We start from the raw sequence: 25,200 nt of genomic DNA, 5'->3' as shown, positions 1-25,200 counted from the left end.
TTGTGGCTTTTTTTTTAATGTCTGCTGCTGAAAAGAAGCTGCACTTCAGACTATTGTTTCATTCAGTCTGAAGAACTCTTTTAAGCCAGAAATATTAAAAACTGCCTCTGGGCTGGAGGTTTAAAAGAGAGAGTGTTTTTTGTTTTTTTCTTTTTTCTTTCATAAATTATGGATAGCAGTCAAAGAATAGAAAATTGGAAGGAAAGTTCAAGTATGAAGAAAGAGTAATAACCAGTTTTACATTCTATACATGTTTTTCTAAGCTTGTGTAATTCATAACACTTCTGTTTTATATAAAAAACAACTTTATTAAACTTTATTGCTTAGGTCCATCATTTTTTATGCAAAATTCCCATGACTTCAAGAGGATTTCTGAGTGATATCAGTATGCAGTTCTTAACGAGGAGCCAAACACTCGCACAAGTTAGAAAAACAGTACATGCAGAAAGAAATGGTTTTATTTCAACAGTTACCACATGCAGTCTTTTTTTAGCAAAGGAGAGAGCGAGAGGCTCGTGCAGAAGGTATGGGCTGGTTATTAGAACAAGGAATGTTGAGCCAGGAGCTTCCTGAATCCTGATCCCATGGGAGCCAGTGACTCACTGGGTAACCTTGGGCAAATCACTTGACCTTCTTTTGTACCCCAGTCATCCCCACTGAAAATTAGGTGAAAGGCATGACCTCACTGAAAAACACATGCTTCATCAGGGCTGAGCTTTTCTAAGAAAACAAATTACAATGCCTGTAGCATTTTTTAGCATGCTGTGTCACTTTGCATGTGTCCTGTGGTCAAATTCAGTGCAAGAGCTGTTGTTTAACATGCTGTTCAGTTGAAGCGCTAGAGATCTGTGTATTTCCATAAACAACATTGGGTTTTTTTTTCCAGAAGGAAGAGCCACCACAATTTGTGTTTTAGCAAAAGCTGAGTTTTACTTGCGGTACGTTAGGGTTGCTCCTTCTTTTCTTTATTCCTATGCTTGAGATACTACTGGAAAATAAATGAGATTAGAGTAATTTTTGCATGCTGGAGACGTGGAGAACTTCTACAGATAGTCTAGTAACATATTTCAAGCCAATTCCAAAGAAGAAATATCCAAAATTCTGCTTAGCTTCCCAGGACTCCTGGGAAGAAAACGGCTGCAGTGCAATATGCCTCACCACACATCCAACGTAGCTCTGATGTGCTCCAGATTTACCTGCTGAACGCTTTGGGGGTGTCATTTCCTTCTTGGGCTGTAACAGGTGTTAGCCTTCAATAGCTGTTGGGGTAGGGAAACCTGTGCAGTGCAAGGTCCACTGTCAGGAACGCAGACAGTGCAGGTGAGCTGGGATCTGGGGGCTGATGACTGCTGTTGAGTCCTTCGTTTCTTGCTTCAGGATCTAAACAAACAGAGCTGTGTCAAGAGGCCTTTGCAGATGACGTTCCAAAATACATTAGAGGTCAAAGTCTGCAGGTTGCTTTCATGCTGCTTTCAACAGTTTACTGATGTAGTCACACCTTCTCTCTCCTCAAGGGGAGAAGGAGGGCTGTGAGGAAAGGCTGTCAGTCCATTTAGGTGGTTGGTCTTTTTGCTGTTTGGGAAGGAACTAATTTACAAGAAGGCTAGCTCCTCTTCACTTGCACGAGGGTAAACACTGCTTCCTTGCCATCTGTTTCTTTTACCATTTTGTGCATTCCTACAGCATAACTTAACTAAACACCATCCTGCTGGTAAAATTATATTATGTCATTTTCACTCAGTGGGAACTGTCAACACCAGTAAGATGCTTCATTAAGTAGAAAACATCAGATGATCTACTAACCCATTCTCAGTCATCATCTTACACAGCTGCTGGGAGCCTTTTTTCTCCCCCGTTTTTCAATAGCCTGGTTCAAAGTGCATAGTAATACAAAATGTTGTGGTGCTAAAATTGGCATCGTTTTTGAAACCTTCATTGTAAGATTTGTGTTTGTTAAGTCTTTGCTTTTGCCCAAAACTTTTGCTGGCGTTATGCTTACATGCAGGATCACTTGAAGGATCACCTGTCACTTTTTCACATTGGTTCTTATGAAAGGAAGCACCTCAGCAGTAAATGCCAGAAACCACCCTAATGTCCTGAGCTCTATATGGCAATACCAGCATGTTCATGCATGTGAGGGGTGGTGGGGTGAAGACTTTTCAAATAGGAAGGTCCCTTCTTTAGTTCTTGGATACAAAGGGGCAAAAGGCGCAGGTGTAGAAGTGTTTTGTTGTTCCCACTTCTGTGCTAAAAGGAGCATATATTAGCTAGACAGTCTTTAGAGATTGCAGATCATTGTGATATTTTGAATTTTAATTATTTTTAATGAAAGGCAAAAACAGTTTTAAGAGTCATCGTAAGTTTGTAATATGTTTTAATCTGGTTTAAGCCTGGTCAGAATGCCTTAAAAGCCAAAGCTAGGACAGAGAAAGATTTAGGTTGTGATAAGAATCAGGAATTTTAGTTCCATAAAATTTTTTGAAAGTTGCATTCACAGTGTTTATAAGCATACATACGAAATTAAAAGGAAAAACAGTATGAACAGAGAATCTATATATTTAATGCCATGAACAGATATTACCCTCACTGGTGGTTAATTTAGAAGCTGAAATACTGACAATTGGAATTATATATTTTGGAATTATTTGCTACTTACTGCTTCTTACCTTGTCATGATTTTTTTTAATTATTTTTGAAAAAAAATTAAAATAACAAGAGATTCACAAATACTTTGGGAAGCTTCTCCTCGAAAAGCTGAAGTCTGCCAAGTAAGTGACTTAGTTCTTGTCATGCATTAGAACAATGGCCTGATTTAATATGACAAAGTAGACGCTGTTAATGAGGTATGTCCTCAGTTCACCCCATTTATCATTGTTAAGTATAGAAGTTATGCTGCACTCTAATTAAAGGTGAAGTCAGTAGCTTGACACTTTCCAGAAGATGACCCTGTTTCACTTTCTTGTGCTTTTGCCAAAGTATTCAGGATGAAATGTTCTGTGCTGAATAGTCACCTGAGAAGCATTTCTTTTTATTTATTTACTCTGAACTTCTCCACAGAGACTGTCCAGCCATTTCTGAGTGGGAGACTAATTTGCGATTGTTTTATGGAAAAGTTTGCAGTCTTTCTGCTCAAAGTGAAGAGCTTGAGATTTGGCCGCAACCTTTCTCTTATCTAAAGAATATTCTTTTTTTTTTTTTTCTATATGGAGGAGGGAAAAAGAAAGGAAGAACAACTGTAATCTACAGCTCAGTGGTTACATTCTCTGCAGAGTCAGAGGGTCTCTCAGAGGGAAGGAAACGACACCATCTTTAGGCAGGGAAGCCAGGAGCAAGCTAAAGCACAATATACTCCCTGGCCTGCTCCAGGCATTGCTCGGCTGTAGGATTCCCATAGTTTAATGGGGTGTGACCACATTGCTCTGACAGTAGGTAGTCTAAGCTGAGGTTGCTTACAAATCACACTGCAGGAGGAGCTGGGGCTGAAAACCGCACGTAGGAAAGACAAAAAAGTCTTTCCAAAGCCAGGACTGATTAAATTGGTGCCAGGAGGAACTCACACACGGAAAAACTGTGTTAAAAGAATGCCATAGGCAGCAGAGAAGCTCAGAGATGCCCAAGTTGCACGTTCAGAAGCATCAGTGTTAACAGGGCCTGTGCGTATCTGCACTGTATGAAGTCATTTATTATGTGCTCATGTGGGATCTCTGCCACGTAAGATGAACAAAGTTATGAAAGGTGAAGCGTGGTTATGCAAGGAAGGGATCTGTATAGAGAGCAAAGTTGTATCTTAAATGGGTGGAGTGTTGCAGAGCAGTATCAGAGAGTGTTAAAGTTAAGAAACTTGAATTCAGCCCTACAAGACTGAATCCTTCACATCACGGAGTTTTGGGTGGTTCTAAATGGTGCTATAAAATGTTGAGCACTCTGAAAAATTAAGTTCTCAAATTGCTAGTTTGCACCCAACTATTATTGACATCCTACATCGAACATGCATTGTAAGCCATGTGATGTTATTCAGCCAAACTTTTTGAACAATCGTCCAGCTTTTGTTATTCACCCAGAACTATTTAGTACCTTAGAAATGAAACTCCTTTTCCACTGACAGAACCTTATTACCTTATTTCACAAGTATGCTGCAGTGAAGTAATTTCTTGCAGGGTTACAACTGTGAGCAGTCTTGGGACATAAAATAGAAAACCATTCTTCCTGCAACCTTTAAGCATGCAAGTTGTCTCAGAGAAGGTTGTTATAGTGAGACGTAGGTCAACCAGTATGGTGTTTTCATGCTTGATGTGCTAATTTTTTACAAATATAGCTGTATAATTGGTTGATAATACATGCATATTCAAGTGCACAGATTCAAGTAAAGCACAAGAAACTGGCCGAAACTCCTGAACAGCTCTGCAGAGCAGTGTGTGTGCGGTCCTGATTTAAATGGGGAGCTGCGCCGCACATTTAGGGGTATGCCAACAGAAGCTAGGGGATGGGGCTAAAGCCCTCTCTAGTAGAAGTTTGCTTAAGCTAGCAGAACACTGGTGAAACACGCTACAAGGAGTTATTTAATGTCAGCAGAAAATGGTTCTAGTTATATTACTAGTAGGCATGTGTTGAGGTTCATTAACCTGTCAGCTCTGCTCGTAGTTCTCAGACATGAGGTGTGACTTGGTGCCATTCAGTGCATTAGCACGAATACAAGCATAGCGATAACATTCTATAGAACGGCAGCCAAGAATAATATCATCTTTGCGTTTCCTGAAGACGCTCGTTGTCAGTGTCTAGGACTTTGGCCCACGTATAATAAGTATTGCCAAAGGAAAGTGGTTTTACCTATCAGAAAAAAATAAGCCCGAATCTTGCATATAAAACACACCAGTAATTAGACATGCCTTCCCTATGAAAGTTTGATTCATTATGTTTTTGCAGCAATGTACTTGTGATACAACATTGCAGTAGCAATTAGCAACAGTAGTAACCAGGAAACCAGTATTAACTGTCATCAGGGTTAACCCAGGTTCCTCGAATAAATTTATAATAATTTATAATACTACAGTATTATTCAAACAGTAGCTGTATTTGAATGATGTTGGTAAATGTGTGTACATCAGTGGAAGAGAGGAAAAAAGAGAAATGCCTTCTCCATTCACCTCCTCTCCAGTGGGGATCCAGTAGCTGCAGAAGACAGCCTGGCTGTTCTCAGTCATCATTGGTATGACTAGAAGTGACAGATAAGTTCCTCTTGTCACTTTTCCTGTAGCTCCATCTTTAGGTCAGGACCCCAGCATCACTGGGAGTAAGGCTGCCAGATGATACCTTGGCCTCTCTCACAGGACAGAAACCCTGATTTCTGATCTCCTGCAGCCGTAACACAGACTTCTGGTCAGATAGCTACTTTCCCAGTCTCAGATACAGCTCAACAGTGAGTGCTGCCTCCATCTCTTTCCTCTTGACTTCTCCCCCAAAGCAGATGAAAACAATGTAATAGCAAGTTTCTATCAATCAGGCAAATAGGCAAAATTTGCTGATTTTCTTCTTCTCCAGCCTGTATTTTAGGTATTATTATTGTTACTACTATTGTCATACGTACTATGGATATCAGAATATGATACCCTGCTATCAGTGTCCCTACTTGTGTCACCTTACAGCTAGTCTACAGCAGTTATACCAAAACATGAAGCCAATGGTACGTAGAAGGCTTTTAGTTGTTGCAGAATAATACAACCTGTCTCTTTGGCTGCTATTTGAGGGCATCAGGTTTATTTCTCTGCAGTGGCTTTGATGGGCTGGTCTTTGCCCTTATCATTAGAGTACTCTTGGTTTAGCCCCGGATGTCTTGATTACTCATCTCCTGGCCTACGCTGAAGACTGAATGTTACATTCAGGCTTGAGTTTCCTGCTGCTTTGGTTCCCATTCAGTTTTCTACCTCTTGGATAGTAAATTGGCTGTGAAATAATCCGGTGTGGTCTTGGAAATTGAAGTTAAACCTGATGTTTATAGAGGGAACAAAGTGTGTTGCCTGCAATCTATTGTTGTTGTCCAGAGACTAGAGAAGATGGGGATCACTGAACTACAGAAAAGGTTTCTGTTGCATTTACAAGAACTCACCTAGCACTGGACTGAACTCCCCTGGGCATTAATGATTTTTGCAAGTTCCATCATGTGCTGCTTTGTGTGCACATTGTTTTGTGTTCTGGAGTATAAATATACAATACCATATACATTCAAAAATAAAACCCAGCAAAACTAAAACCCTAACCAAAACAATACTAAAAAGCACCCTCCCACAAAACAAAACTCTCTACATGGAAGATACTATTTGAAAACATTATTCAGATTGCTTGATCCTTCAACAAGGAGTACACTTTAAGAATTTACATACAGTTTGTTTAGTTGCTCCATAAATACTAGGGTTTTTGTCCATTTAGAAAGATACTGTAATACCTTTCTAGACAGTTGCAGAACATCTTTACAGAGTGAAGTATTAAGTCTTCCTTGCTGAAGATGATTTGGAAAAACAGTAAGAGCTAAATTGTTGACTAATATAAATGAGTACGGTTCACTTTAGTCTTCATCAGGTTTCAGTTAGCACAGTTTGATGACATGTCAGCTGATGGCATTAGTTCCTTGCTATATTGAATGGTGTAAACTGTCACAGCTTTTTTGTCTTCAAGAAGAGATACCACATTTCAAGTGCCCTGCTTTGGGCTGCTGTTCAAAATTTGAGAACGAATTATACAATTCATTTTACCTTGACTGTGAGCTCCAGCTGGTAAACTCCATTATGGATAGTCATATCATTTTATTTATTTGTTTCATTTCTATAGGGCACTTGCTTGGGCTTTCCCATGACGACTCCAAATTTTGTGAGGAGAACTTTGGCTCCATGGAAGATAAGCGCCTCATGTCCTCCATTCTGACTAGCATTGATGCTTCAAAACCCTGGTCCAAATGCACTTCGGCAACTATAACAGAATTTTTTGATGATGGTCATGGTATGTATTATCACACCTTGTGTCAGCTACATATTAGTTTTTACTGTGATCTATTTTTTTTAATAAGAAAATTTTATACTTGCTTGTTCATTCCTTGCTCATCTTCAGGACTATCTTGGAAGTGCTTGCAAAGCAAGGCAAAGGTCTAAAAGGCTGGCAGAGTCTCACCCTCCCTTTGCATGATTCAAATGCAAGGGAAAAGAAAGAGTTGATGGAGTGTGTGTTGGCAATAATTTGGTTTGGAACATGGAGAGGTTTTTTTAAAAGCATGAAATTAGTCTTGTCTTCCCAAATGCCACAGATATGAGCTCAGAGAGTACTTTAAGCAGAGGACAGAAGGAAATGGCTCTTTCCTCACAGAAATTAAAATGGCTAGTATGGTCCACTTAACATTAGACTACAGATATGAGCAGTGTGTATGTGTTCTTGTTATGATTAATGACAGTTATTATGTTTATTATGCCATATTTATTATGTTTATAAAGCTATTGTATTTATTAAGTTTATGTAGAGGGGCTATAAGCAAGAACTAAGACTCTTCTGTGCTATATATGATAAAAGATTACTTCTGCCCCAGGAGCTTATCTTCCAAGTCATGTACCTAATATTTGTTAAATATGTCATTTACCCTTTGGAGAATAAGTGCAAAACTTTAATTTTCCAAAAGTAGTAATAAAACAGCATAGTCTTCACTCTTAATGAATTTTAAAGTCTTCATTGTGCTCCCAAAGCAACTGCAGTTCTTAAACCATTCAAATTCCAAAATGCTGAGATAAAAATGACATAATTGAGTGAATGGATCAAGTTGTTATGGTAACTGAAATGCTTATGGATAAAAAGTATGGTATGTCTGCTGAATGTAAAGGTTTTTTTGCTTTTAAATATTTTGTCGGCTAATTTCAGTGCTCTCTGTAATATTTTCTCCTGTTTTCCGCTATTGGAGAATGACTTCATTTTTTCTCTCAATTTTATTAGATCCATTAATCTGTACTGTCCTGTCTGAGGTCCATATTGCTCTGGCACTGACCTAATATTACCAAGTTAGTTTCCACATACGAAGAAAGCTTTGCTTTTTTGAGTTTAGTTACTGAGGTATAGTACAGTTCACTGGGGTAAAATAAAGGGACCTCCCTTGCCATCCATGAAGGACCTCTTAGAGAGCACAAGGAACTCTGAACTATGTTGCCTCTTCTGTTCCTCTCCTGCTGCAGGCGAGTAGAAATGTTGTTCTCATTTTTTCCCTCTTTTGGTGACCTCACTTCTTCTCTTTACAATGCATCCAGCTAACTACTTTCTCCAGCAATAAAGAAAGCGAAGAGAACATTTCTTCCACCCGCCTCACTTTGAGCTTGTTTGCACCTGGGGGATTCTTGAAATTTGGACCCTTATCCATGAGCTGGACCCAGTCTCAATATGGAAGTAAAGAGGGGCTGTAACAATCAGTCCTACAGATCTAAGAATATAACTCTGCCAGTTTTCTTCAGTAAAAGTAGGTAGGAGTTTCAGACCCTTCAGAGCTTCATTATGGTCTCCTTGTTCAGCATGAGTGCTGTTTTCCTGTGCATGAAGTTTAGCAGTCCTCAACTGCTCACACTTTTCACAAAGTCATGTATTCTTTGCTGCATGTGAAGGGCTTAGGATCTGTCAGTCTGTTAACACATGGGTTAGGGTACATTGCCCTTTCTAATGCTCATGAGTAGTTACCACTCAGGCATGTAGTAAAGAGTTATTGATGTGATGAAATAATTCACAGAAAATTTGTACTTCTTGTCATAGTGGTCCACAGTCCTCTGGGAATTAATTTTATTACTGATGCTATTGGTGTGATTTCAAATACACCGTGTTTAGGGAATCTCTTTTCTTGATAGATCAGGCCTTCAGAGGCCTTTTCTATGTAACAGTCTTCCTTTTCTGTTGAAGTTTATAACTTTTCAGTTATTTCTTTTAAATCAAAGATTTGTCATAACATAAACACTATCTATGAAGTAAAAATGAAAGCCAATTATTTAAATTGCAGTTTCTTCAAATTATTGTACTGAAAGGACATGCATTATTTTAGGAAGGGAACTTCTTCTGGGTTTAGTTTCTTCTAGCCAGTGAATAAATCAATAACTCCATAATTCCCATTTGTAATGTACAGTGAGTGCTGTACATTGGGTTGCTCATTTTTTTTTCTTAGCTGGGGCAGATATACTGTTATGTAGTTGCATACACCCTTTTTGTTTTCAAGAAGGTGCTCCCCTGCAGTCTTTCCATAGAAAGAAGAAAATCCTCTCTCTCTCAAGAATTATCTCTCAAGTGCTGCTAGGCAGAGGAGAAAAACCATAACCATTCAGGTGTAAATTTGAGCAGTGCTGCAGGAAATGTAGATGAGGAAAGCAGAAGATAGCAGCTGGAATGAAAGAATAAAAATATTCATATTCCAGGCTTTCTTTTAGGATGTTTGTGACGAGATTTTGCAGAGTCACAGGACGCTTGTGTGGGGAAACACTGAACAAGAGGAGACTCTTCCATTCTCTGATAGGCAGCATAAGCAGTTTGCACTAGACTTTTGTTCTGAACGGGCATGAGCTTATGAATTGTGCTTTGTGAAAAACAGGGCATGGCAGCATTGGTGTGGGGAAATAAATAAAGCACTTCATCTGCTGCTCCTTACAGCTAAGCGTAATGAAATGTGAATGAAGTCCAGAAGTTCGGATCTGTGAACAGTATTCTACTACAAAAGAACAGTCAATGTCTTATTAAAGCTTTAAGTAAGTTTCCCATATAGATTTAATGTTCACTCTGTACTGCTGTAACCACAAACATCACAGTCTTGAGTCTGTAATTCCTTAACATCACTTTATCAAGTACTGATGTTCCTATTTTCTAAATTTGGAAAGCGATGTTGGGGAGTGAACTCATCTTATAAAATGTGGGTATTTACTATGTAGGTAGCTACTCCTAAACTGAGTATTTAAGTTCCCATCATAGCACAGAGGAGTGTAATCAATGGTATCAATGGTTTGACTGACCTCATGAGTTGCATTAGTGGTGCTGAATTACACCATAAACTCGTTTTCGCCTGAGTAGTGAAACATCTGACAGCTGACTGAATTGCAGACACCAGCATTACATACAGATAAAGTCAGCTAAATAAATCCCAACATAAATGTCTTGCCCAAGGTCAACCAGGAGGTCTGGGGAGGATCAAGGTGCTGATTCCCTGTCTCCTGAGGCCCACTCTGAGAACTATAAACATCATCATCATCATCATATCACCATTTGTTTTACACTCATGATATGACCCCAGACAGCAGTTTGACATTTAGGAAGAAAAGGCTCAGTAAGTGTCCAGAAAACAGTGCCATTTGTTTCCATCTGCTTTTAGCCAACCCTTTCCTAAGGTACTAATTGCCTTTATTGTCATGCCAACCACTAGGCTGTGCTATGATTGCTTGCCATTTATTGTGTTTAGTCAGAGTGCTCAGTGCTCTGCGCAACCTGAAACAAGGACTATTTCTACTTTAATTAATTTATATCCTGGTTATCTGCTTCCTGCAGAGATCTTATTCTGCTTTTTTTCCCCAAGATATACTGCACATAACATTGAGGAGAGATAATGAGATGGCTCAATTAACACTGTCTTCAGACAACAATGGTACTTTATTCCAGGGCACACAAATGTCCTTTGGTACTCAGGACAAAAATGGGAATAGCAGTATATACATGCTCTATATGTTGCAGTGTAATGTAGTGTATTGAAGCCCTCTCTGCCCTCCCAACGAGGGGAACCAGGGAGAACCATTGTCCAACTTCTTAACTCTGTCTTTTCTGACCATTACAAGTAGGAGGTTGGACCAGCTTGTGGTGAAAAACCCACACTTCATTGCAACCCAGCTCAACATCTATAAATGTAAAGATTTTATTTTTTTCCTGTGGGGAAGCCTTAGGGACCTTTCCTATCTTCAGTGTTGAATTTATTGTGTGAGACAGCTGTAACACCTGGATTTATAGGCATTGTACTTGTTTCCTCAGAGCAATATCAATTCAGGAGAACTTTGGATCTCATTCCTCTGTATTCTGAAGGGGAAAAAAAGCCATATTTGCCATGTAAGCTTGTGGAACCTGTTTGTTATTCACATGTGAAAGATAGTCAAACTGGTGTTAGCTAAAATGATTGACAAATCACGTGTATGCAAGGATATGACTTTTTTTTTTTTTCTTTTTTCTCATGTCAGTCATTGTAGAACTCAGTGATGTGCAGCAGTGTCTGTCATGGCAAAATTATGTGTTATTGCACAGTATTAATGTTTTAAAATACTGAATAACGGTTGCACTTGGGAGTTGGATAAACACTGCGGTGTATATATAATAGTAGTGTATACCACTAAATGTTGACATGCTAGTGCCTTCCCATCACTGCCCTAACCTACTAGCTTCCTCCCTCATCACAAGGTATATGAACTAGGACTTCTGCTATTCTTTGCTTTTACAGAGTGTATTTTTGACAGCAACTTTTGCGAATTATATCCTTTCCAGAAACCCCAGAAAAAAAATATCTGTGCTTCCTCACTCTTCACCATGACTTTAATATTTTACACCACAACAGGCTTTGAATGCTAGAGGACTTTTGATTATCTTTATCTTATGGCACTCAGCTCATTGGTTAACATTGGCACACCTTGTCTTCATTAAAAAAGTCAGCGTAATCCAGATTAAAGATAAGGCTAGGGTAAATCAGGGTCAGCAAAGGACAGATGGAACAAGTTTCACAAGACAGAGAGTTTTTTGGTAGTAAGTGGTGATGCAGAAAGAATTCTTGGCTGATTTCGCTAATTGGCCTTAAACTTTAGAGGAAGAAAAGAACAGTTGCAGTAACTGTGTGTTCTAGAGGGAAAACACAAGCCATTGCAAGATGAGGTATTTGGTTGGTTTGAATTCATTGCCATCGCTTGACATTCTATCCCATTTTTGTGTAAATAGTGAGGATTTTATAGATAGCCTTTTTTCACCCATGATCCAACTGAAGAACACTGGTGTAGGTTCCAAAGTGAGGTAAATTGTGGTAAGTTATTTTGGCCAAGGATAAATGAAGCTTGCCCAGACCACATATCCCTTTCATGAAATGTAAAAGAGGTTGCACTGAATAAATAGTTCTGCATGTCAACGAGTAAGTTTTTCGATAGTAAAAAAAAAGCTATCAGTAGATCTTCTAGGACCTAAATGTGAATTCTCATTTTTAGAGTGTGCCAGACAAATCTTGACCTCTGCAATATATCTCAAAACACGTATTCAATTCTTTATGCTATTTTTTTCTATTTTTTCTGTTATTTATGTATTTTTGTATAAAATGGATAGCCCTCTTCAAACTAATTCCAGAAGCAGCAGCAGCCAAGTATCATTCCTTACAAGGAAAGCCCAGTCCAGATTTATCACCAACATTAGTTTTGATATGCAGCTTATACATTTCCTTTGATCTGTTGGGGAGGTTTTTTGGGTTGTGGGGTTTTTTTTTCTTTTAAATGCCTCATTGGCTATAAGTCTGGTTTTTGTGATTTTTCTGGCATCCCTTTAGAGGCTTTGCCATTTCTGAGATTCTATCTCAAAATTCAAATGACAACTTTGCGTACTTTGCCATGAGTCTTGATCATTCCTTAAAACACAAATTGATAAATAGAGTGGAATGTGTTCAGAGTGAATTCAAATAAAGGAAACCAGGATGAAAGGTTAAAGGGACCTGAGTAAAACTCATTTACACCCTCAGACTGGAAACAGACAGCTCGACACCTGGTGTGCTGCTCGGCGAGAACACAGTTATAGTAGTATGACCTTGTTCGAAACCTGATGACACTTCAGAGAGCCTTTCTGGTCATGTCAGCATCCTTTGAATGAGATTCACTGTCATTATTGGTCTGCCTAACTTGACTGACAGATTTGCAGCACTGCAGAGAAAACGAGGAAATGAGTAGTAACAGATTGGTGTGCTCTTTTAGGTAACTGTTTACTGGACCAACCGAGAAAGCAGATCATGGGCCCTGAGGAGCTTCCAGGACAAACCTACGATGCCATTCGTCAGTGCAAACTGGCGTTTGGGCCCGAATACACAGTGTGTCCCGGTATGGATGTGTGCTCTCGCCTCTGGTGTGCAGTTGTGCGCCAAGGTCAGATGGTTTGTCTGACTAAGAAGCTTCCTGCTGTGGAGGGAACACCATGTGGAAAAGGGAGGATATGCCTCCAGGGAAAATGTGTTGACAAAACCAAGAAGAAATACTACTCAGTAAGTTGCCAGCTGTGACTCTAGGGAATTCTAGAAGGCGTGATCCTCAAAGGCGCTGATTTCTGTGGGAGAGAAAGGGACTTTATGGAAGTCAAATTGAAAGCTGCCTTATTTTTTAGCATGTGATTGGAGTGTTACTGGTGAGGGATATAGTAAAAATGCTGCTGAGCTTCAGGAAGCATGTTTTCTTCTTGAAATATGAAAGCCTTCATTCCTGAAAAACTGGGAGCATCCCTTCAGATGTGCCCATTCAGTAAGTCAGATCTCAGGACATATGGACAGATTGTCAAGGACCCATTCATAGCTTCCTGACTTCTTGGCAATGGACTGCAAGATAAATCTGTAAATTGATTTTATAGCCCTTATCCAAAAGGTCCCAGGACCCTAACTCTACTGAAGAGAAAGATCAGTGAAGTTCATCCAGAATGTAATGTCTGGAGCAGAAAAGTTCATACCTCCAGTGACAGTTTCTCCTCTGTCAGCTTTATACATCTGAAGAGTCCCTGCGCTCTTGAGAGCTGTCAATTGCACAGTTCAGATACTTCTAAATTTACTGGGTAGACAGTAGCACCGCCCCTTCTCTTATAGCCACAGGAGAGGCACGGTCTTGTAGAGCTTTGTGGAGATATTTACAAACTATAAGAGTCATTCAAATAAAGCTACAGCCCTTGTAACACCCTTTTTCATAGAATTATATAGTTCTTCATGCAACACCGGTAAGTTGTTGCAATACTCTTCTTAGGGAGCCAAATTACCAGAGTTGCTGACATCTCTTGTCAGTAATTAAGAATCACAATAATTGCATTTAATTAATCATAGATTAGCCTTATGAATGTATCCTTGTGGTGGGTTGACCCTGGCTGGGGGCCAGGTGCCCACCAGAGCCGCTCTATCACTCGCCTCCTCAGCAAGGCAGGGAGGGGAGAAAGGAAGATGGAGAAAAAACAATCCCAAACTCGTGGGTCGAGATAAAGGCAGTTTAATGTAGCTAAAGCAAAAAGCCGCGCGCGGAAGCAAAGCAAAAAGCAAAGATTATTCTCTACTTCCCGTCAGCAGGCGATGTCCGGCCACTTCCTGGGAAGTAGGGCTTCAGTAAGCGTGCCCCTTACTCCGGAAGACAAACATTGTAAAAAAAACCAACGAATGCCCCTGCCCTGTTCCTCCCCCTATTCTCAGTTTCTTACTGCTGAGCATGACATCATATGGTATGGAATATCCCTTTGGTCAGTTTGGGTCAGCTGTCCTAGCTGTGTCCCCTCCCAAGATCTTGCCCACCCCCAGCCTGCTGCTGGGGAAAAAGAAATGTTGGAAAGCCTTGATGTGTGCTGGCACTGCTCAGTAGTAGCCAAAACACTGGTGTGTTATCAACAGTTTGCTAGCTACCAATACACAGCACAGCACTATGAGGGCTGCTGTGGGGAGAATTAACTCCATCTCAGCCAGACCCAATACGCTTAGTAATAAATAAGATGAATTCCCTCTCTAAGTTCGGTCTGTTTTGCTCGTGATGATAATTAGAGAATGATCTCTCCCTGTCCTTATCTCGACCCGTAAGGTTTTTTTTTTTGTTTTTTTTTTTCATTGTACCTTTTCTCCCCTGTCTAATGAAAGAGGGGAGTGATAGAGCGGCTCTGGTGGGCACCTGGCCCTCAGCCAGGGTCAACCCACCACAATCCTGGCAGCTGAATCCCCTGGAGCTAGTGTAAGGGAGCCTATTGGTGAGAATAGTAAAAAAAAATGAGCAGCACATGAGACTATGGACACTATTTCTGGTGCATGTGTGTCTTCCATGAAACAGGCTAAAGTTGGCTGCACAGAGCAAGGCCTAGTATTGCCTTTGCATGCACAGTGCCGAATGAGATGTCATCAATGTGCAGGTAAAAGAAATTAACTCTGCTGGGAGAAAGTCCCCAGTAGAGGGACTTGTTCAGAGCTGGATGCAGTAGTCCAGGTGGGGTCTCATGAGAGACAGGCTGAGAGAGTTGGGGTTGTTCAGCCTGGAGAAGAGAAGGCTCTGGGGAGAGCTTACAGCAGCCTTCCAGTACCTGGAGGAGAACTAAAGGAAAGCTGGAGAGGGACAGGTTACAAGGGCATGGAGTGATAGGACGAGGGGTAATGGCTTTAAGCTGAAGGGGGGTAGATTTAGAGTGGCTATTAGGAAGAAATTCTTTACTGTGAGGGCAGTGAGGCACTGGAACAGGTTGCCCAGAGAAGCTGTGGATGCCCCATCCCTGGAAGTGTTTAAGACCAGGTTGGATGGGGCTTTGGGCAACGTGGTCTAGTGGAGGGTGTCCCTGCCCATGGCAGGGGTGTTGGAACTAGATGATCTTTGAAGTCCCTTGGGTTCCAACCCAAACCATTCTGTGATTCTGTCATTCTGTGAAAAGGCTGCTAAGGCCTTTTATCCCTGATTAAAATGACCAAGGAATCACCTTCAGTTGAGGAAAACATTAGCAGTGTCTTTGAGATATAGCACCTTTATTCACATGTGGATGATGTCCTTACCTCCCACTATTCCATATATTTCAGGCTTCAAGCCATGGTAACTGGGGGTCCTGGGGACCTTGGGGACAGTGCTCTCGTACCTGTGGTGGTGGAGTTCAGTTTGCTTATCGTCACTGCAATAACCCAGCTCCTAGAAACAACGGCCGGTACTGCACCGGCAAGAGGGCCATCTACCGCTCCTGCAACGTCACACCCTGCCCAGCAAATGGTAAGTACCTTCATGCTGCAGCCTCTGTGTTCATAGATAGCAAATATTGAACATCTACTGTGAAAGGAAACAACAAAGGTCCATTGTGGTTCCTCCAAAATGTATTTACCAAGGCAAGACATTCATCATTATTAATACAATAGCGTAATTCTTCCCCTACCCTGACCACATACAGAAAGGACACTTGAATGAAAAGAAATTTCAGTCCTGGAAGATGAACCACAATGCAAAATTTAGTGCTTTAATGCTTTTTATGTCATGGGAAGATTTCCAAGCTAAAACAGTTGAAGGATTTGAAGGCCAGTTCTAAGTAAAGATGTGAAGTGGTGTTATCTTTAAAATTCTGTTAGAAAGAAATTGGAATAATAGATGGGCATAATGATATTTGCAGCATGGTAGCATGGTCTGAAATAGTCACTAATAATGTGAATAATTCTACAGCTAAATCTTTTCGACAAGAGCAGTGTGAAGCAAGAAATGGCTATCAGTCTGATGCAAAGGGTGTCAAGACATTTGTTGAATGGGTACCCAAGTATGCTGGAGTACTTCCCGGAGACGTTTGCAAGCTCACCTGCCGAGCCAAAGGAACAGGCTATTACGTGGTATTTTCTCAGAAGGTAACGGCATCTCCAATCATGATTTCATGCTCCAGTTTAGAAATGTCCTGTATCTTAGAAATCTTTCCCTACAGCAAGGGAAAAGAAGTTAATCGTACGATTAAAAGATTTAACTGTGTAATTCAATTTAGTGGTTTGATCTACTGGTTATACATTAGGACCAGAATTGGCTTCTAAAATGAGATAAGTTTTTCCACATCTCAGTATGTGGCTTCATGACAAGTATGGGGCTCTTAGTGCGCTCTGTACTAGTTTCTTTTCGGTAGTGGATAAAGGGCTTTCTTCCTGGAGAGTCATCTGTCATTCTGGGGTCTTCTGGAGGAGAAAGAGTACTGTGAGTAAAAGAATGTGTTTTAGCCTGAATTATATTAAGGGGGTCCAGAGTAACTCTTATGGAGCCAATTAATATAGAATAATTAGCCAATTAGTATAGATGTGACTTGCAGTCAGTTCGTTAGATCAGATGCAATTCGAACGGAAATGTCTCCCATGCTTACACTTGCCGTTTTCTGCCTCTAAATGTTATGAAGGTAACAATTAGATGTAGATAGTTCAAATGCAAGGTTATCTACAAGTACCGTTATTGTTACTAATAATAAGCTGTGAGATCTTCCTTAAAGCCAGGGTCATTCTAGTGTCTTACGGTGGAGTTATCTGTTATTGCTTTCAGCCCTTTGCTGAACTTCATCTGCTTTTGTGCTGGGAACATCAGAGAAATTCAGTCTGGGCTGTCAGAGTAGGCACTCTGTTCTGTGTGGGTGACATAAATAAGTAGCTGGGTTTTGCCAGTCAGATTCACAAAAGCAAATCTTTTCCATGGTAGTTTTAAATAACAGTCATTTGATTGCTTAGGTAACTGATGGTACTGAATGTCGACCGTACAGTAATTCTGTCTGCGTCCGGGGAAAATGCATACGAACTGGTTGTGATGGGATCATTGGTTCAAAGCTCCAGTATGACAAATGCGGGGTGTGTGGAGGAGACAATTCCAGCTGCACAAAAGTCATGGGAACCTTTACCAAAAAGAGGTATTGATCTTCAGTATTAGTAAATTTATCTTGTTCTGCAAATAGTAACTCTGCCATCTGCTTGCTTGCTTTCTGTCTCTAAACACAATTTAATTTCATATGAAGATTGAGATAAAAAGTACATTGCCTGCCCTTTATGGCACTTTCCAGATGGTTTCAGCTGGCCTCTTAACAATGCCCCGAAACTGGCAAATAGCGAACTGGCAAAACACTGTACCCAGTCCCTTTCTGATACAAAGTGCCGGTGATACAGGTGAGCACCCAGTAATAGGAAGTTTGCCAAGAATAAGGCGTAGCATCTTGCTCTGCTACTCTTGCTGGTCAGATGGCTTGTGGTTTCTAGAGGAGAGAGGAGTGAATCAGAAAGTTGTTAGGGTCACAATAATCTGGGTGTATCCGAAACTCTGTGTTTCCCAGATGATGCTGGGTTAGCAAATAGATGCTGAGAACGTGTTTCATCTCAGCTGACTTTGAATGACAATGAGGACATCCCACCTGATATAGTGACACGGATTCCTTGTGTAGTTAGTGGAGAGAAGCAGACAGCATTAGAGCACATCTGTAAAAGTCTTCCTTAATAGCTGAGGGGGATTATACCCTAAAAATACCTTTTCACACTGCTGACTATACATGGAGCTTAGATGACTAGATGAGATGTCAGAAGTAAACATGGGCTTAAACATGGCATTTGCTATATACCTTCATGTCCATTGGCATAATATCGATCTCCAGATGGATTTTTTTTAAAAGCAGTTATCCATAAGACATTTTTCTATCAGAGTTCAGCTTTTAGCTGTAACAAAACTTAATACAAGTAAAATAAAAGGAACTGCCCCCATGGTTTTCCCTGACCATGTTGAGGGCAGCAGTAAGCTTTGCACTGAGATACCAGTATGAAGTAAGTCTGCCTTCTCTCTGAACTCTCATGCCCCTCCCTCTTCAATTCTTAAGATTCATAAAAAAATCAGGATTTTTAATTATCATTTATATAGATTCCAACGTCTTAAAGGACTGCTGTAGTGATCTACTCTTAGAAACTTTCAGTTTACAGTTTCTACTCAGCGTCTGCAACTGCATTAGTGTACCATCTTTTAAAATGCACGTAAACTTGATTTTGTTTTATATCTTCCAAATTCTTACATAGCATATTGAAAGCTACCAGAAGTTGAAATCTGACTCTTGAAATGACCTTTTATTTCTATACATTTTCAATATACTGATTAATAGCAGTCAAAAATTACTTTAAGAGTGAATTTAACCTAAAAATAAACATAACTAATCTTCTTCCTGGTAAACCAATGATTATTTACCTAAAGATGCCAAAACACCTCTGCCAAAAAGAATGACTTTCCATCCAAATTAATAATTATAGAAACCAAATCTTTTCCAATTTGTAAATATTGAAATGTCTGGGATGTCTAAATGAAGAAGACAGCGTGAGATATACTTCATATGATTCAGTGATGATCCTTGTGCTGGAATCCAGGCTCCAGCAAAAATGTTAATGGGACTCCATGAATTTCAGTGAGGCCAGATTTGTAGCATAGATACACTTGAAAATGGAGAGATTCTATTATAATTATTCCTATGAAGTTACCATCTTACTCCTCAAATCATGCCTTTAACTGAAATGAGACTGGTCAGAGAGTAAAATATTAATTCAACCTCCATGCATTCAAAAAGTTGCGCCATTTAGAAAGAAATAGTCAACTTGTAAGTAACAAGTATGTTCCAACTTGATTTTGATTGAATTTTGGAGTGACAAGGATTTTTTTACTGGAAATACTGTTTGAGACAATTCCCTTATGTGAGTAATTGACTTTAAACCTCTCATTAAAATAGTGAAATCTTAATTGTCTGGTTTTACATGTAAAAGGGCAGTGGCTGTAGGAAAATTATCTTTTCTCCACTGAAAAATAGCAGCTCCTGCATTGCTGTCCATTATAAACCAAACTGTACATTAAACATACAGGGAAACTATTAAATGTACAAGGAGAAACTAGTATTTCCCTTTGCAGACAATTGCCATAACAGCATTTGTTTGTACTTTTTTCTTTTAAAGTAGTCAAAACATAATCTTCTGAAAAACATGGTTCCTAAGAACTTTTTAAAAGCCAAGTTGTCAGAAGTTAGGAAAGAGGAGAATTAAGGCTGCACGTGATTTCTTTGCGCACGTGGAGTGTTATAGTTCTTTGTGCAAACAACTTGAATTCTGCAGCATTGCTTTTAGTTTTTGAACAACTGATTTTGTAACTTTAATAACATGTTTTAACAGAGTTATTTTGGCAACTGTTATGTAAAAATATTTGTGCAGTGCTGTAGAGCAGAGTCTCCCCCAACCTGTTTTTCGCACCATATTCCTTCAGCTTTACGGAGGTGCTAAATCAATAGAGTTTTAGTCGTTGTCTCATAACTGCTGGAAATAGCAGTGGAATAGTACAAGCGTTTAATCTGTAGTCTGTGCAGTCTCTGCTTGTGCAGCCAAAAATTCTTGAAATTAGCAGTCTGCTCTTTAAACAATCCCAAAAGAGACCCCTTTGCTTTTATATATTTTTAATATATTTTTTCATTCCTTTTTTTCTGGAAGTTTCAGCACTAAATTTTTCAGATGTGAGGTACTTGCATAATGGTTTTGTCACAGGTTTAGAAATCAAAATACATGTCTCCAAAGTCCAGCTGGTAGCTTATAGCTATATGTAGTCTTCAGATTTTTTTCTATGTATCAGTAAAGTTAAAATAAATAACAAGCTTGAGATAGCGATAAGTTCCAGCACACTTGCAGGTTTTGAACACTTGGCACTTTTGGTAGAAGAGTTAAATATCTTTTTCTAAATCTGAATTAAGATACTTTGTAAGCAGCAACAGACAGAACTCTGTGATGGTACAAATTAAACATTTGGGCACACCTCATATTAGACACTTGACGATTAATCTTCCGCTTTATGAATTTCAAAGTAAACAAATTTTTTCTCAGTGATCAAGAGTATTTTTAAATGTTCCCAAGGTACCTCTACCCAGCTGTTACTCTGCTCATGCTTTCCTTAATCATCATTATAGCAAAGACAGCAAGAAACAGCTGTAACCAATGCATATCTCATTATCTTTCCTTGGCAGGCAAAGCGTGCATTGTATTTCATATCTCCCACCCTTTGCTGAAATATATAAGCTATCTATTATTGTTCATTTCTCTTGTATCTGACTCACGTAAAATCGTTACTAAAGCTAAAGATTAAGCAATTTGAAATAAGTGCAGTAGAAATTTCTTCAAGCATATAAAGAACAATACAATAGACAAACAGTGGAACCTGCTTAAATTAATCTTAGATGAGCCTCAAGCCAGATGGATTCAGGGCCTGAACTAAAATGAAGCAAGATGTGTCATGCCAGTGACTTCATTAGGCACTGTTGCAGTAAGACTTGAGGCTTATTTCGGGCTAGCTACTGAATGCTCTTTTTTTTTTTTTCCCTTCATTCAGCAAGGGCTACACCGACGTAGTGAAAATCCCAGAAGGGGCGACTCACATCAAAGTTCGGCAGTTCAAGACTAAGGACCAGAGCAGGTTCACTGCCTACCTAGCCCTGAAAAAGAAAAATGGTGAGTACCTTGTCAATGGAAAATATATGATCTCCACTTCAGAAACAATCATTGACATCAATGGGACTGTCATGAACTACAGCGGCTGGAGTCACAAAGATGATTTCTTGCACGCAATGGGACACTCTGCCACAAAAGAGGTTCTTATTGTACAGATACTTGCGACTGATCCAACTCAACCAGTGGACGTCCGCTATAGTTTCTTCGTGCCAAAGAAGCAAGGGCAAATGAATAACTCTGTCACCAGCAGTGGCAGCGGCAGCAGCAAAGTAACTCCACAGCTCATGCAACCCCGCTGGGTTACGGGGCCGTGGCTTTCTTGTTCTCGAACATGCGACACAGGGTGGCACACCAGGACTGTCCAGTGCAAAGACGGGCATGGAAAATTAGCTAAGGGATGTCTTCTCTCTCAGAGACCGTCAGCATTTAAACAGTGCTTGTTGAAAAAGTGTTAACCTGTGGTTGCGATCTTCTTTAAAAGAGGTTTGATTAAGCCATTGTTGACATACTGGTATTAGGTCTGCCCAGACAGAGAGAAGCAAAGGCTTCAATGTACTTGCATACAGTCTCAAATTATGGGCAGAATCTGCCTATTTGGACCAAATGAAGATGTGCACTGCTTTAAATAATAGTAGGGTGATCGTAATATGTCAAAAAAACCTAAGCATTAAAGTTGTTATAAGCCCTCTGTGTCTGCAAAAATATAAAATAAAATAATGCAAAAGAAGAAAAACTAGTGAATGGAGGATCCTGGGATATTTGAAGGTTACAGAATCATCTCCCCTTTTTCACCTACCTCTAATACAGTATGTCCTTAGAAAACATCACGTGTACCCACGATACCACAGTAGTTTATTTTATACTGTTTTGTAAATATCTTTCATTTGGTACGTCACTTTATATCACTTGGTTCTATTAAAAAATCAAAAGACAAACTGCATAAGCAAAGTGATTGACCAAAGTATATCTGCAGCCCTTGTGGACTCGGTCCGTTCTTCAGAAAGGGCTGCAGATGTTTTACTGGAAAATGACGAGCTTGCTGCTGGTTTTAAAAAGTAATCTCTTTTGGTTTTGACAAAAGGAAACGTTTTCACACTAGGAATTTCCTGACAGCAGATCATTATTCTATGACAAATACTGTGTTTCCACCCAGAAATTCTCAGGAGCATTGCAGCAGCTTGCAGAGCAGGGATCCCCACATGTGCGTTGCTCAATACCAGCACCATTAGCGAGTCCTCACCATGTGTATGTCAGACACGCACAGAAGGAGGATTTGGCTGCTAGAAGGAATTTGTGTACACTTTCCTTGTAAACCTTCCACTACTTCCAGCTGTGTCACAGCTTGGGGTCCTTGTTGTGGATGAACAATAGCTGCTAGCTTCTTCTTTCCATAAAACAAAGGCATACTGTATTTTGTAGAAAGTCGTTAGAGAACCAAAAATTACAGGTAAGATAATCATCAAGTGTCTTCTAACTCAGATATTCTGAGGCTGTGTTCAGCTGCTTTCTCTGTTGTTTTCTCTATGGCTTCCACCTTGAATCTAACAATGTGTAATGTACCTACATCTTTTGAAGAGGCTATAAAGGTCAAAAAAACACAGCAAGCAGTTAATATTTTATCACTGTTTTGTCCATCATGTCTAACTCTGGTATTCATCTTACCAGCAAAAGTTTGTAACTGTTTGTCTTTTTTGATTGTTTTGTGTGTTTGTGTGTTTGGGTTTTTTTAAAGCTATAGAAGGCATTCACGTTTTGTATATCTACCACGTTTGGGAGGAAAAGGGGTCACTAGGAAGTCCATCCACATCAGGATGTGGATGACTTGCCCGATATCAATAAGACTGTTTCCACAGTACAGGCAGTAGCTGGTAATAATTTTCATTGGCAGCAACTTCCAAATCCCCTTATTGTCTGGTAGAAGTTCTGTGACCGAGGATGGGCATTTCACCTTCTGCAGGTAACAGGTGGAGGCCTGACAGCAACCCCATTAAAATTGCTTCCTTTTATATCAGCAGGCTTTGAATTAAGGCCTAGAAAAACAGGTACCAAAAGAAATGGTTATAATATGCTCATGAAAATAGAATCCCATCTGTCTTTTATTCCTTCATTCATCCACACAGGCGAGTACAAGGCTGCAGGAGGATTTTCAGACAAGCCTCACAGCTGTAAGTCAGTGGTACTCGAGCACCAAAATACCCCGGGCTCTTCTGAAAATCCCAATCATGAAATCAGTTGAGAAAACTTGTTGTTATGTGTAGCAAGAAGGGCAGGTCTTGCTCCAGGCTGACACAAACATGTTTTTGCAACTGTGGCATGTTTGTATGAACTCTAAGAAAGCATGTGATGATTTCAAAACAGCATAGAATTGCTACATCTACAAGTATGAAACCTGGAAAAGGATCTATTTTTGTACCCGGTTCTAAATAAACAGTAATAGGGGCAGGGCCTCCTCCTCTGTCAAAGTAAGTGAATTACCAAAGAATGTTACTAGTCGTCTTCCACTTTCAAGAATGGTGTGGCCACCTCATTAGGAGTAGTCCTGTGCAAAACTGTGGATCTTGAGGAAAATTCCCCACTTAATCTCTGGTCCCACCCTAAGAACCAAGATCAAGGCTCTGAATATTTGCAGAGTTCTGGAAAATTAAGATTTATGCCTTCGCTACCTATTAACATAAGATCACTTTGAAGTGTCTTGTTTTCCTTTCAAGTAATCTAATTTTTACACATATATGTATTACACATCTTCTAGAACCTCTCAAAAAAGTTCATAACAAATAGAAACCATCATGAGAGGAAAAATAAGGAGACTTAATGTGTCTCAGCATAGACTTAACATTTGTCTCAGCATACAGCTGCTGTATTGTGGCATTTGTTTTTCCTGTGTTTTATCATAACAGAGACAGAATGTGCAAGTATTTGTGTTTGCATCATAGTGATAATTTATTATATGTACAACAGGATGAGTACAGCTTTTGGATGCTATTCAGACTCCAGAAGAGTAATACCATACGCGGGTAAAAATTTAAAGCTTCCTTAGATCAAGAGTATCTTTTTTCATGAAAAAGTTTATTTATAAAAAAGAAATAAATATGAGAACAAACCACTATAGTGATTTTTTCCCTTTTCACCAGTGTACTAATGAAGCAAATTAGCGTGAGCGAAAAGCAGCTGCCTTTGTCTGGTGAGAGGGCAAAGGGGACAGACCAAGGACGCAACCCTAAAAGTGTAAGATAAACTAAGTCGGCCTGCTCTAGTTAACACTTGCTTTTTAGCTGTTCTTTGTAAACAGACTCCAATTCCAAACCTTGCTTTTGTCAGTTGTAGCTATTTCATGTAACTGATGGATGAAACATTGGTGCAAGGTATGTGACTTTGTCATTTCAACTTCTGTTCTCAACTAAATGCCTTGTCACTCACACTGTGGTGTCATTGTTTACATTACTACCGAGTGTTGCCAAACAGGATTCATAAAATGCATCTAGGGGATAGAAACCCTGAGTATTGCTCTTCGCATAGACAGAAACAATCCTCAATGTTAAATTCACTACCGACTACTTGGGACACATCTCCAGTGCCCTTAGGTGGAGTTGGACCCCTCAGCATCGGTGGGTTTTAGAGCATCTGCTTCTCAAATAAGACATTCTCACTAGGAAGTGGCCTATCATCTTTGGTCTGACTGTATACAAGAAATTAAATTTAGCTGCCCTCCTGTGGAAACAGTTTTATCACAAGGGGGAGAAGGAATAGTCTTGTGGATTAATCACAATTGTAAAAAAAAAAAAAAGCAACACAGCACTGAAAAAATAAAATAATTTATTGTTTTTACAACTGGTATGTGAACGGATGTAATGAATTTATTTATTCTTATTTAACAGAAATACCAATTGTGCAAATTCTATATTTAATATGTTTTGCTATCGTCTCTGTCTCTCTCTTTCTCGCTCTCTTTTAATTTATGCTTCAAATTTGTGTTGAAAGTACGCCTTGTGAGTTTACAT

The 25,200-nt window shown here is 39.6% G+C and overlaps 1 protein-coding gene across 1 annotated transcript in view; it reads left to right on the top strand.

Moving 5' to 3' along the window:
* ADAMTS5 (ADAM metallopeptidase with thrombospondin type 1 motif 5) overlaps window positions 1–21,935 on the top strand; it is a 41,709-nt gene extending 19,774 nt beyond the window's left edge. Inside the window, exons 3-8 of the mRNA XM_075770198.1 lie at window positions 6,823–6,990; window positions 12,966–13,249; window positions 15,779–15,962; window positions 16,404–16,579; window positions 17,432–17,607; window positions 21,084–21,935. Coding sequence (XP_075626313.1) covers window positions 6,823–6,990; window positions 12,966–13,249; window positions 15,779–15,962; window positions 16,404–16,579; window positions 17,432–17,607; window positions 21,084–21,657 — 1,562 coding nt within the window. The 3' untranslated portion in view covers window positions 21,658–21,935. The remainder of the gene's footprint in view (window positions 1–6,822; window positions 6,991–12,965; window positions 13,250–15,778; window positions 15,963–16,403; window positions 16,580–17,431; window positions 17,608–21,083) is intronic.
* The last annotated feature ends 3,265 nt before the right edge of the window (window positions 21,936–25,200 follow it).

The sequence above is a fragment of the Balearica regulorum genome, chromosome 1 (assembly GCF_011004875.1).
Source record: "Balearica regulorum gibbericeps isolate bBalReg1 chromosome 1, bBalReg1.pri, whole genome shotgun sequence".
NCBI classification, from domain to species: domain Eukaryota; kingdom Metazoa; phylum Chordata; class Aves; order Gruiformes; family Gruidae; genus Balearica; species Balearica regulorum.
This window is presented reverse-complemented; position numbering and strand designations above follow the sequence as displayed.